This window comes from Medicago sativa, chromosome 3 (assembly GCF_051527215.1).
Source record: "Medicago sativa cultivar Bolivia chromosome 3, Bolivia_mono, whole genome shotgun sequence".
Classification (NCBI taxonomy): Eukaryota; Viridiplantae; Streptophyta; class Magnoliopsida; order Fabales; family Fabaceae; genus Medicago; species Medicago sativa.
In genome coordinates, this window is record NC_140751.1 from 92,508,612 (window position 1) to 92,520,056 (window position 11,445).

At 32.4% G+C, this 11,445-nt stretch overlaps 1 protein-coding gene and 1 long non-coding RNA gene across 6 annotated transcripts; both read left to right on the forward strand.

The window, feature by feature from the left end:
• The first annotated feature begins 790 nt into the window (after positions 1-790).
• Positions 791-7,596, forward strand: LOC146942002 (uncharacterized). 5 transcript variants are annotated; one of them, XR_015032542.1, is made up of 7 exons: positions 791-1,285; positions 1,749-1,957; positions 2,365-2,465; positions 3,458-3,517; positions 4,303-4,409; positions 6,657-6,712; positions 7,280-7,596. It is a non-coding gene; the product is annotated as an uncharacterized LOC146942002 (long non-coding RNA). The 5 variants fall into 5 exon arrangements; XR_015032543.1 differs by having other exon boundaries at positions 1,749-1,905; XR_015032541.1 differs by having other exon boundaries at positions 1,906-1,957.
• Positions 7,597-8,425: 829 nt separating this feature from the next.
• Positions 8,426-11,161, forward strand: LOC146942003 (14-3-3-like protein B). The gene is made up of 4 exons (XM_085755971.1): positions 8,426-9,075; positions 9,158-9,280; positions 10,678-10,794; positions 10,936-11,161. The coding sequence occupies exons 1-4, from the start codon at positions 8,578-8,580 to the stop codon at positions 10,954-10,956; spliced, it is 759 nt and encodes a 252-aa protein (XP_085612097.1). The 5' UTR covers positions 8,426-8,577; the 3' UTR covers positions 10,957-11,161.
• The last annotated feature ends 284 nt before the right edge of the window (positions 11,162-11,445 follow it).

Below are 11,445 nucleotides of genomic sequence, written 5' to 3' on the forward strand. Positions count from 1 at the left end.
AATTTTTTTAGAGGAACTAAAACGAAAAGTTGACATATTTATAGGAATCAAAAATACATTTAACCAAAAAAAATTATTTATCTAAATATTTCAAAAAAAATAAAATAACACCCCCTATAATTTTTCTCCAATTATTGGTCTTGGTCTTGGATATACTATTTCTCCAATGGTAAGCACAGTAAATTAAAAGTCTGTTAAATATAATCTAATTGAAACTTCATTATAACATCACATGAGTAATATTATTTATTAATGATTAATGCCCTTAGATCAAGCACGTTAAATACAACGAAATGCTCTACACCGGTGTTTATATATTTTTTTTGGTTACAAAAAGTTTAGGTGGGTTCGGCTCCGGTCACCACCAGGGTCAGGGCACGCCTCCGGGCCCAAAGGGCACTTATAGAGGTACTTACAGATCACCCACCAACACTGCCCTCACATCGGCAGAGGGAATCGAACACACAACCTTCTGCAAGGAAGTGGCCCGTTCCTTACCAACTGAGCCAACGTGTGTTGGTACACCGGTGTTTATATGTAATCATGTTACAATTTTTTAAAATGAATTCATGGCGATATATTTGAGGGTGCAGATATTTTAAAAATTATATGATATAAATTCTAGATAAGAAATTGTTTATCCATTAAAAAAAAAGATTAGAAATTGTTTTATTTGGAACATATGACTATTTACACCACTATTTTCAGCATACACTCTGCATACACTAATCAAAATTGGGCTAAGCCCAATCTCTCTAATCAAACCCGCGGCCTCTCTCCTCTTTCCCTCATTACACTAACTGAAGCTTATCCCTTCTCCTCTCCCTCTACCGCCGCCGGCAACTCTTTTCCCCACAATCACCGCCGCGATCGGCCACGTTTGGGCAAAAGAAACCTACCATCTTTATCCTCTCAACCTTCTCTATCTTTTCATTCAAATAGAATCACAAAAAGAGGAGATCGAAAAAATGGGTGTTCTCCTTGAAACTTCCTCCATCTGTTCGAGATCACATATGTATAACCTGTATCTCTCAGTTACCCTCACCTTGGAAGGATCAAGGAGACCAGAGATCCAGATGTTTCGAATCTGCTCCTTTGGCTCAGACATGGTTGCTGCTGCTGCCGTGTCGTTTCTTCAACTTCTTCTACGGTTTGTTTTTGATAGAAAACAATAAATGGAACTGTGCTGAGTAAAAGTTTTTGGTATATCATCGTCATCTTCGTACGACACTTGATGATTCATTTTCCCGCTTCTTCATTCTTTCTGTCGTTTACGCGATATAAGGTAATGCCTAAATGTTGACCCTGTTGTGCGTCTTGTATTAAAATGTATACTCTGGCCACTGTAAGATCATTTTCATATCCAGTCCAATTTGAATTTAATTCAAGGTTACATAATATGATGTAACAACATGAATGATCGATTAAAGGTTTTTGCTACCGAGATATGAATGAAATTGCTGTAATTGTTTATGCGTCATAGTTAATTTAATTTGAATTGAGTTTAGGGAAGACTTGTTTAGAACACACAATGTGTAATTCTGCTTGTTTGATCGTCATAGTTAATTTAATTTTAATTGAGTTTGGGGAAGACTTGCTTAGAACACACAATGAGGCTATGACAATTTGTAATGAATTTAATTTAGCTACATGATTTTAAATTACTGTAGTAGTGAATGAATCGAATTTTTGCATTTCTTTTGGAGGTCATGCCTACATGTATGTTTTGTTCTTATTTTTCATTATAGATTTGGGTACTATGCAAAGGTTATGTTGCTGGAAGTATTCATGATGACTGTATGTACACAATCAAAACAGAGAAAATAGTGGTTCTTATATTTCTGCAGTTTGGTGCTTTGTTGTGCCATCCTTTTGTTGTCCTCATTCTCAATATTCCTATTTCAGGTAGATCTTGCTGCACTACTCCATTAACAGGCAATACTATCAAACTATAATTGTAAGCCATTTTATTTATGTGTGTGATTTTTTTTTTATTTTAATTAATCGTAAATTTGAATATCTTAAGCCTTTTAATATATGAAATTGCTACCAATCTGAGTTATAGGATCTAGAAACAGTAATTTTCCTCAATTCATTTAAATGGTTTTATTTCAAATGTCCATGATAGAGTAAAATTTAGTTAGTTGTTTTGAAATATGATATAAAATGCATTTGATCAATGCTATTGTTGATGAATGAGCTAAACTTTATACCAGTGTTTATTGCATTCCAAACAATTACTTTCTCTATTCCTTTTTCAACTGGTGCCATTTTGTAAATTAAATTAATTATATTTGTTAGAAGATTTAGTCCTGGTTATAGTTAATTTGCACATTAATAAATATGAATATCTCTTATTTGCAGGTTAGCATGCATCACCCTTTGTTAAAAGAAGAAGCTTTTTGACTTTTTCAATAAAAGTAGGCTTTTTGACTTTTGGTCATCTGTAATGGCTTTTTTAAGAGGTACTCTCCAAAATATACAAATTATAGATATTAATTTATGTTTTTTTTTTATGGCATTCATTTGTGTGAGAAAGTGTGCATATGTTCTATGGCTTGGAATCATGTGATTTGTTTTCTTTTTAAATGTGGTTAGATAGATTGAATTTTGTAATTAAAAAGACAATTTAATCTTGAATAAAATGTTTTGCTGGCGGGGTTGCTTTAAGGTGCTCAGTATGTAAATCACCAACCTGAATATAACATATAAGCACTGCTCAATAAAAAAAAATCACCAATACCTTTTTATACTGTTGAAGTGTTTAAGCACTTAATTTCTGTCTTTCCATATCATCAAAACTAAGGATAGTTTGGTCTATTTTTTAATTTTTAATATTTGAATATGTACTATATTTCTCTAGTTCAATCTACATGTCTTTTTTGATTGATGTCTCGTTATCTTTACCTTCAGTACTCCGATTATAGTGTGAAGGCAAAGCTTTATTTGAATCATCATTACCATTTCACTGACTCTGGTAGAACAAATTTATGTGAATATTGCGTGATTAATTTTACCTCATGCTACATAAATCTTGAATCTTTAGCAGAACCCATTTGAAATTGGTGTATTTGAAGTGCTTTGACCACATGATTTGTCATTAAAGAATATAAGCATGAATCACTGAACTGAAATATAAGCATGAATCACTGAACTCAAAATTTAGCTTTTATCTATAAAGTTGTATGTACTGTGTTGAACACATAAATGTACTTATAAGAGAGAATTGTTTTTGCTTGAAATTTTATTGACCCCATGAATTTGGAAAAATGCAAAGAGGTGTATATTAGAATTAGTGGTTTTATGTTAGTAACAGATTTGATTTATATGTTACCATATAAAGCAATATAAAATACTTTTGATATAACAGAACAAAAATGTATCTCCATTGTTTGAAAGATCAATTTTCTAATTGGTTTCTTTTCGTGTGTTACATACATGTCAAATACCCCTTTAGCAACAATGACGCAACTAACCATTGATGAGAAAGAGCTAATGGAGAAGTTTATCAATGAAGGTTAGTGGAAACCATTTTAATTATAGAAGTTATAGGTTGCTTCTACTATTTTCATATAATTGATAAGATATTTTGTTAACACACCAAACGATTTTTGCTTCTCCAATCAATCTACTGTTTATTTTTTAGTATCTGTAGCCTCTAAGCAGTTCTAATAGATATGATGGAACAAAATGCTAATTAGCATAGTAGTAAGAATAATGTAATTTGGATAACTTTTGTACCTTGTGAAGAACACTAAAATAAATTGTTCTAATTATAGATAATATTTCTAATTAGGACATTCAAGTAATCATGTCCCATATGGAATTCATCATAGGATTAGCTACCTTTTAATTGATGAAATCATGTTCCAAATTGGTTAGCATGTCCTTACAATAGCGACTATATCTGTGATCACTTGATCATTAGAAAATTGTGATAAATTGTCGAAGTTGTTTATTAGTAGTAATAAAGAAACACATTTTATCAAAAAAAAAAAAGAAAAAGAGAAAAAGAAACACATTTGAACAACACAACGAAGAACATAATACTTTTACTTTTTTTAAAAAAAAAACAATGAAAAAACACGTAAAACATTTGAACAACACAACGAAGAACATAATACTTTTACTTTTTTCAAAAAAAAAAAAACATAATGAAAAACACGTAAAACATTTGATACATAATATTTTTACTTGTAGATTAAGTTCCAAAGCAAAATGCTCACATTTTTAGCACTTGAAAATCCTTTTTAGAAGTGTTCTCTGAATGATACATTGCTGAAAATTGATGTAACAATATAGGAGGTCGTGTCAAGGAGAGAAGAATGACAAGGAGAGAAGATGGCACCTATTATTTCCGTAAATGGAGCATCTCTTCCTGTTTGGAGATCAACTCCTACATAATCAAGGTAATCATACCCACCCAACATATCATATGTTAACCTTTTGTTCAATTTTATTGAATGTTATTGTAAATTGTTTTCAAAGCATCAAACAATGCAGTAAAGATGCTTCCAAATTCCAATTCCGTAGAACTCTGTTAAACTTAATCTACACCTTGGACAAATTGCATAAAAAGTAAAAAAATTAGTTATTCTTTCACACTTTAATCATCTTTCCTTTCAAAATAAATTTTGAACTTTTTTGAGATATTCTAATAATTATATTCTTTTGTTGTACCTTCATGTTACTGTTGTGATTTCTTCAAGAGTCCCATGAGTTGATTGTGGAAGAGAAATGGATAAACAAAAATAACCATAACTAAGCTAGCAAAGAGTATGAAACATAGATGATTCATGCTTGTATTTTACGTCTACATTTTATACTTGCACACTATTTGATACCGTTTCATACTTCATAATGATATGCGTTTTTGTTGGTCCTCCTCATTCGTGAAATATTTCCATACCCTATAATGTCTATCAGCTCATTTTTCATTTTTAATTCTTTAGTCTTTTCATTCTAAGTTCTGGTCAGTAATATCTACTTTCATATGTGCGTCAAATTATAAATTACTTCTATCAAATTATCTGGTTATCTCATGGTCCTTGCTATCAAAACTATCTTCTGATACCAATCTCATGGTCCTTGCTATCAAAACTATCTTCTGATACAAGGATACACTATTAATTGCAGTTTTGGTCACTCCTCAAACTTATTTTGTCTAAAAAATATGGTGATATGACATGTTTTAAAGTATGTTTTTAAGAAAATTTTCTTACAATTAAATCAATATTGATATTTTTTTTTATCATTAGGTCATATACTATGTCATTTAAAACATATCAAATCATCAATTTTAGTTCAAAAATATGTAGGGACCAAAACAGTAAGATTTTGAAATTGGGTGACCAAAACTACAATTAAGCCAAAACTAATACTCCCTCCGTCCCGGAATAACTGACCCATTTTCTAAAAAAAAGTGTCCCAAAATAATTGACCCATTTCAATTTTCAATACAACTTTCATCATTCCCAATACAATATATTCCACTTTCCCCTTTATTTATACATTTTTCTTAATAAGTGTGAAATGAGCCAAGGGGTCAATTAATTCGGGACGGAGGGAGTAGGTTATAATTGCAATACCGTAATATTGGTTGGTTAAATATGTTAGACATCCGGTTAACTCGAATAAAAAGGTTAAATTGGTATGACAAATATTAAAATGACATTTGCGAGGAGACTACTAACTTTTTTGTGTAAATTGTGAGGTGAATACAAAAAGAACTACCAATAAAATAATATCATGTTTTTTTTTTCTTTAGAGAAAATAATATCATGTTTTTTTTAAAAAGCCTTACACTTGCCTCTTCATTAAGATGTTATAGATTAAACTTCTCAATTTAGAGAAGATCTATCATTTGTTCTCAATTTGCTTGGGCCACAGAGATTGAATCTGGGCCATTTATTTGATCAACGACCCTGATCTGATCACCGGGTGATGTGATGATAGCCGTCTGATTTAAGATCAGACGACCTGGATCTGAGGGTGCACAGCAATAGCTTAGGCATACCGCGTGGAATCAGAGAGGGGTATATATACCCACTCCCTTCACAAATTCATTCATTTCTCAAATCATTTTTCTCTCTAACTCTCACTTCTCTCTAACTTCTCTCTTCCCTCTCCCCTCTCCCCTTTCCGTCTTCTCCGGTGGGGTTCCGGCTGGTGGCGGAACCGCTGCCGGAACAGCTTACGACGCGGTGGTTGGCCGTCCAAGGTGGCGTCGCCGCCGCCAAAAAATTTTTTTAAACAAAAAATCATCTTCTCCTATGTATTTCTTCCTTCTCTTCCCGTTTCTAGCCTTAACATTTCTAAAAAAAATACCTATGGTCCTAGATCTAGAAAAACAAAAAAAATCTACCTTTGTTTTTTGTCTGTTCCGGTTTAATACTTGGTGCTTTGATTCGGTTTTTGGCGTTGAGTTGGCACAGTTTTATGATTTGGCCGGTTTGGATGTGTTGCTGTGTTTTGTTTTTTTGAGGTTTTGAGAATGTTGGTGAATTCGGATTTGGTGGTGTTGTGATTCTGAAAATTCCAAGATTTAAAGTTTCTAGGGTTTTGAGTTTGTGCCTGCTGATTTTGGTTATGTGTTGTTGGATTCTCATTTGAGATTTCATGATATATGCTTATCTAATGATTCTCATTTGTTGCAGGATGAAGATTTCTTTGCTGATTATACTGAGGCTCATCAAAAGCTCTTTGAACTTGGGTAAGTCGTAGTATTTCTTATTGTTAATATCTTTATGATGTTGTGATTAAGCTCTTTGCTGATTAATTATGATGTTGTGATTTAGTCATTATTTGAAGAAAAAATTCCAACTTTGTATGATAATATCTTTAGTTTGAGTTCAACTTTTGTAAGATTTTAGTGGGAAAAAACCAGATTAACATGATAATTTCTTGAGTTTGAGTGTAACTGTTGTATGATCCAGTGAAAAAATTCAGCTTTGCATGATTCTTTCTCTAGTTTGAGTTTAAATATAACTTATGTATGATTTATAGAAAAGAAATCCAACTGTAAATTTTAATTTCTGGAGTTTGAATTTCAGTTTAAGCTTTGTGTAATTTAGTGATTTAGAGAGAAAAAAAAATCCAGCTTTATGTATGATTTAAAGAATACCATAAAATGATCTATAGCAGAAATTCGATGAATACCTTGGCATATGCAAAAATAATAGAATGAAGTGGTTGAATAGTGTAGTTGGTTCACATTTGTTGTTACTTTTAATCATCTTCTTTCTCTAATAATCTCCCCTTTCTTCACAATAATGTGCAGGAAAAGGTAGCACAATGGGATCATGGGAAAAGAGTAAGATACAACAAAGCAATAAAAATCAAGTGGAAAGAAATGGAAAGGAAAAAAGGAAACATGTTGAATCCAACACAATGAAGATTATGGGAGACGAGTGAAGATATGACAAATCAATAAAAACAAAATAAGTCTTTATAGTGTGTAAATTTTTTTTTCAGGAACAATTGTACAAAAGAAATCTGAATTGTTTATTTTGTAGAACTAAATATATCATATTTATAATACAACATAGGCTATAGATACTGCAGCAGGCTCTATATAAAATAAAATAAATTCTGCTAGCGGACCATTTCCCCATTCTGAATGACCTTGAAAGACTAAAACCATCTAATCAGTTGATTATTAAATTAAGTTCTATTATTATAGCCAGGCTATAGTTTTCATTGGGCCATCCCCTATAAAAATTATTTTTAACACAAAAAAATTGAAAATTCTGAGAAAATTCATATAACAGTGAACAGTTCTGTACCAATAATGGGAAAGGCAAGGGTTTTGATTGAGTGGTATTATTCAATTATGACCAGAAACATTGTTTCATCTTTGAATACCCCTTTGTCCATGTAATTTAAATGGTATTTGAATACCTGTTTGTCCGTGTTCTTACTTGAAAATGTGTTTTCTCTCTGGAATTGATAGTTAACTACCGTAGGTGCATAGGACAGTTAACTACTGTTCTAGACACAACATTTAACTAATGTAGACAAGCAAACGATATTTAACTCCATTGAAAATTTCTTTTTCCAACAATTTTCTTGTTCAAAAAAAAAAAACTCCGTTGAAAATATTTTCGTTCAATTTAAGGTCTCTAAAAACAAATAAAAAAACTTACAAACAATTTTCGAAAACTTAAGAAACATGTCTAGCAGAGTAGATTATTTTTTTTGGTGGTGTCCGGGGTTCGAACCCTGAACCTTGCATATATTATGCATTGTCCTTACCAGCTTAGCTAAGCTCACGGGACTAACAGAGTAGATTATAAAGAGTAAGGAACATGACAGCTCAATCCCACACATGATTGTTTTTTTCTTTTTTGGTTGTACACCACACCACACATGATTGTCGAGTATATCATATTAAAAAACCAAATTATATCATCTTATAATTGTTTTTTCCTTCTAATAAATATTTATCTAATACTCCCTCAAAAAAAAAAAAAAAATTTATCTAATACGAAAATTATTGGACCCTGTTCATTCAGTCGAGTCTATATATATATCAGCATCGTGACTCACACAGAGACAAAAAAGAGAGAAGAGAGAATCATGGGTGGTGCGATTCCAGAAAACCTAAACAGAGAACAGTATGTGTACCTAGCAAAACTCGCAGAACAAGCTGAACGCTACGAGGAGATGGTCTCCTTCATGCAGAAGCTTGTAGTGGGGTCCACACCATCATCAGAGCTTAGCGTCGAAGAGAGGAACCTCATATCCGTCGCTTACAAGAACGTGATCGGATCGCTACGTGCTGCGTGGAGAATCGTTTCTTCGATTGAACAGAAGGAAGAAGGTAGAAAGAACGAAGATCATGTTGTGCTTGTGAAGGATTACAGATCCAAAGTTGAATCAGAGTTAACGAATGTTTGTGGTAGTATTCTGGAGTTGTTGGATTCGAATCTTATACCTTCTGCTTCTTCAAGTGAAAGTAAGGTTTTTTATTATAAGATGAAGGGTGATTATCATAGGTATTTGGCTGAGTTTAAGATTGGTGATGAGAAAAAATCTGCTGCTGAGGATACTATGTTGTCTTACAAAGCTGCACAGGTTTTTGTTTTTTCATAATTTTATTTTATTTTGTTAATTTTATGTTTGAAAGATTGATTAATTGTTGTGTTTTGTGTTTAAGGATATTGCTGCTGCGGATCTTCCATCAACTCATCCTATAAGATTGGGTTTGGCTCTGAATTTCTCTGTTTTCTATTATGAAATTCTCAATCAATCTGACAAAGCTTGTGACATGGCCAAACAGGTTTGTGTTAATCTGATCTTGGTTTTTTGTTTGTTTGGTTGAAAATAACTTGTTCATGTTTATGTGTTATTCAGTTGAGCTATGAATGTTATGCTGTTATCTGCAATGTTATTGTTTTAATGATTTATGAAGTTATACTAATACCTATATGCTTCCTTTAATTTGTGATTTATTTATTATATTGAAAATTTTAGGTCAACTTGATAAGAAGTTTTCTGACCTTGTTTGGTCAAGCAATTTTAAGCCACAAAGATTCTGTTATGTTGAAAAATTCAACACTAATTGCTGAGGTTATTATAATCTAATGGGCTGCATTCTCACCACTAAGAATGAGCAATTGACATGTTTGGACTAGATTTTGACTAGTAAGAAATCCGTTTGACTTTGGTGTTTGTGCCTATGTATCTTATGAAAGGATGTGTGAAAGCTGGAAATTCCTAGATATGCTGTGAATTTCTTGACAACTCATGTTTATAGTTTCCCTCCTAGTCAAAAAATTTCATAGTTATTGGAGTTGGTCTGTCATAGCAGTTGAATGAAGATCTGACTATTCAAATTCTGAGTTTTTTTTAAAAAAAACTGATTTACCGAGCTTAAAATATAAATCATAGGATGTTTATAATTGATTCTGATTTACACAGTGTGTTGGCGTTGAATGCATAATTCTAATTGCAGAAAATTTGGATCCGTAAAATAGATATACGCTCTTTCTTTTACATGGCTGTGGTAACAGACCTGAATGAACAATGAACCCATAGTAGTCTAACTGCAAATATATGGATATTGGTAGTTTCATGGTTAAGTTATTGTGGGGAAAACTTATAATTTTTTAAAAAAGGTTTGTGTTTGGCGAGAGTTATGCTGCATTAAAGAAATCTATATTGGTTTTAAAAGTTTGCTCATGAAGCTGGGTATTGTTTTACTTGAATGAGTGAATTTAACTCAGAATGGGGAAATTGCACATGGAAGGAACATAACAAACATACTTTCTCAAGAATTCTCTTTTTTTTCTGTTTGGCGATGAAATATTGTTATTCATTTGCAAGGAACTTAACAAACATACTTCTCAAGAATTCTCTCTCTTTCTCGAACTTAACAAACATGCTTTCTCAAGAATTCTCTCTTTACTCTTTGGTAATGAAATATTGTTATTTATCTGCAATGATATTATAGATAACTTCAAGTTCACTTGCTAGGGAAAAAAAAAAAGGATTATTCATCTGCAACAAATTTGGACCTTTTTTCCCCCTCTGTTTAATTTTATAATGCTAAAGAGTGTTGTTTACCATACTGGTTGTGTTATCAAGTTTATATTGACGTAAGTTATTCCTTCTGTGTTTCTCTTTTCTTTTCTACAATCTACTGAACTGAAACAATTTTCTTTTCCTTTTGGATAGGCTTTTGAGGAAGCAATTGCTGAACTGGACACATTAGGAGAAGAATCCTACAAAGACAGCACACTTATAATGCAACTTTTGAGAGACAACCTCACCCTTTGGACTTCTGATGTCCAGGTAAAATGTTTTTAACATAGAAGCCACCCTTTTCAGAACATTTTTCTGTCAAAGCATTTTGATTAATAATCATTGGCCTCTCTTCCTAATATTGCTCCAAATTGATCATAATCTGAGTTAAGCTATATTTGGCTTATGCAGGACCAGCTAGATGAGCCTTGATATCCCTTATAGGTTGACGGGTTGTATTCTTCCTCTGAAGGAGGTGGGCTATGAATGTCATTTGTGCTTCGATTAAGAATCACCCTAATTTATAAATTGATTGGCAATTTGTGATATAGTGTCGTATGGACCAGACTTTTTTATGTTTGTTTTTTATGTCTCATGATTTGGATATATTGTCTGAATGGGAGATCCAATTAAATTATATCTGGCGCAATCTTCTTTTTTTCGTACAGTTTTCTTGACAATTTTATAGAGTATAACATCAAAGGTTAATCCTCATACTTGGTAAAATGTAATTTCTTGAAAAATATGTTGTCGCTGGAAAAACATGAGTGAACCTTGAGGGAGGTATATCTACTATTGTGGGTAGCCTATGCGGCGGTGGGACTGATTCAGAGGAAGGTATCTTCAAATGATACTTTAATGCTAAAATCAGTCTCAGTATACTCGTCGAGGTAGCTCTGCCATGTTTCCACTATCAGTTGT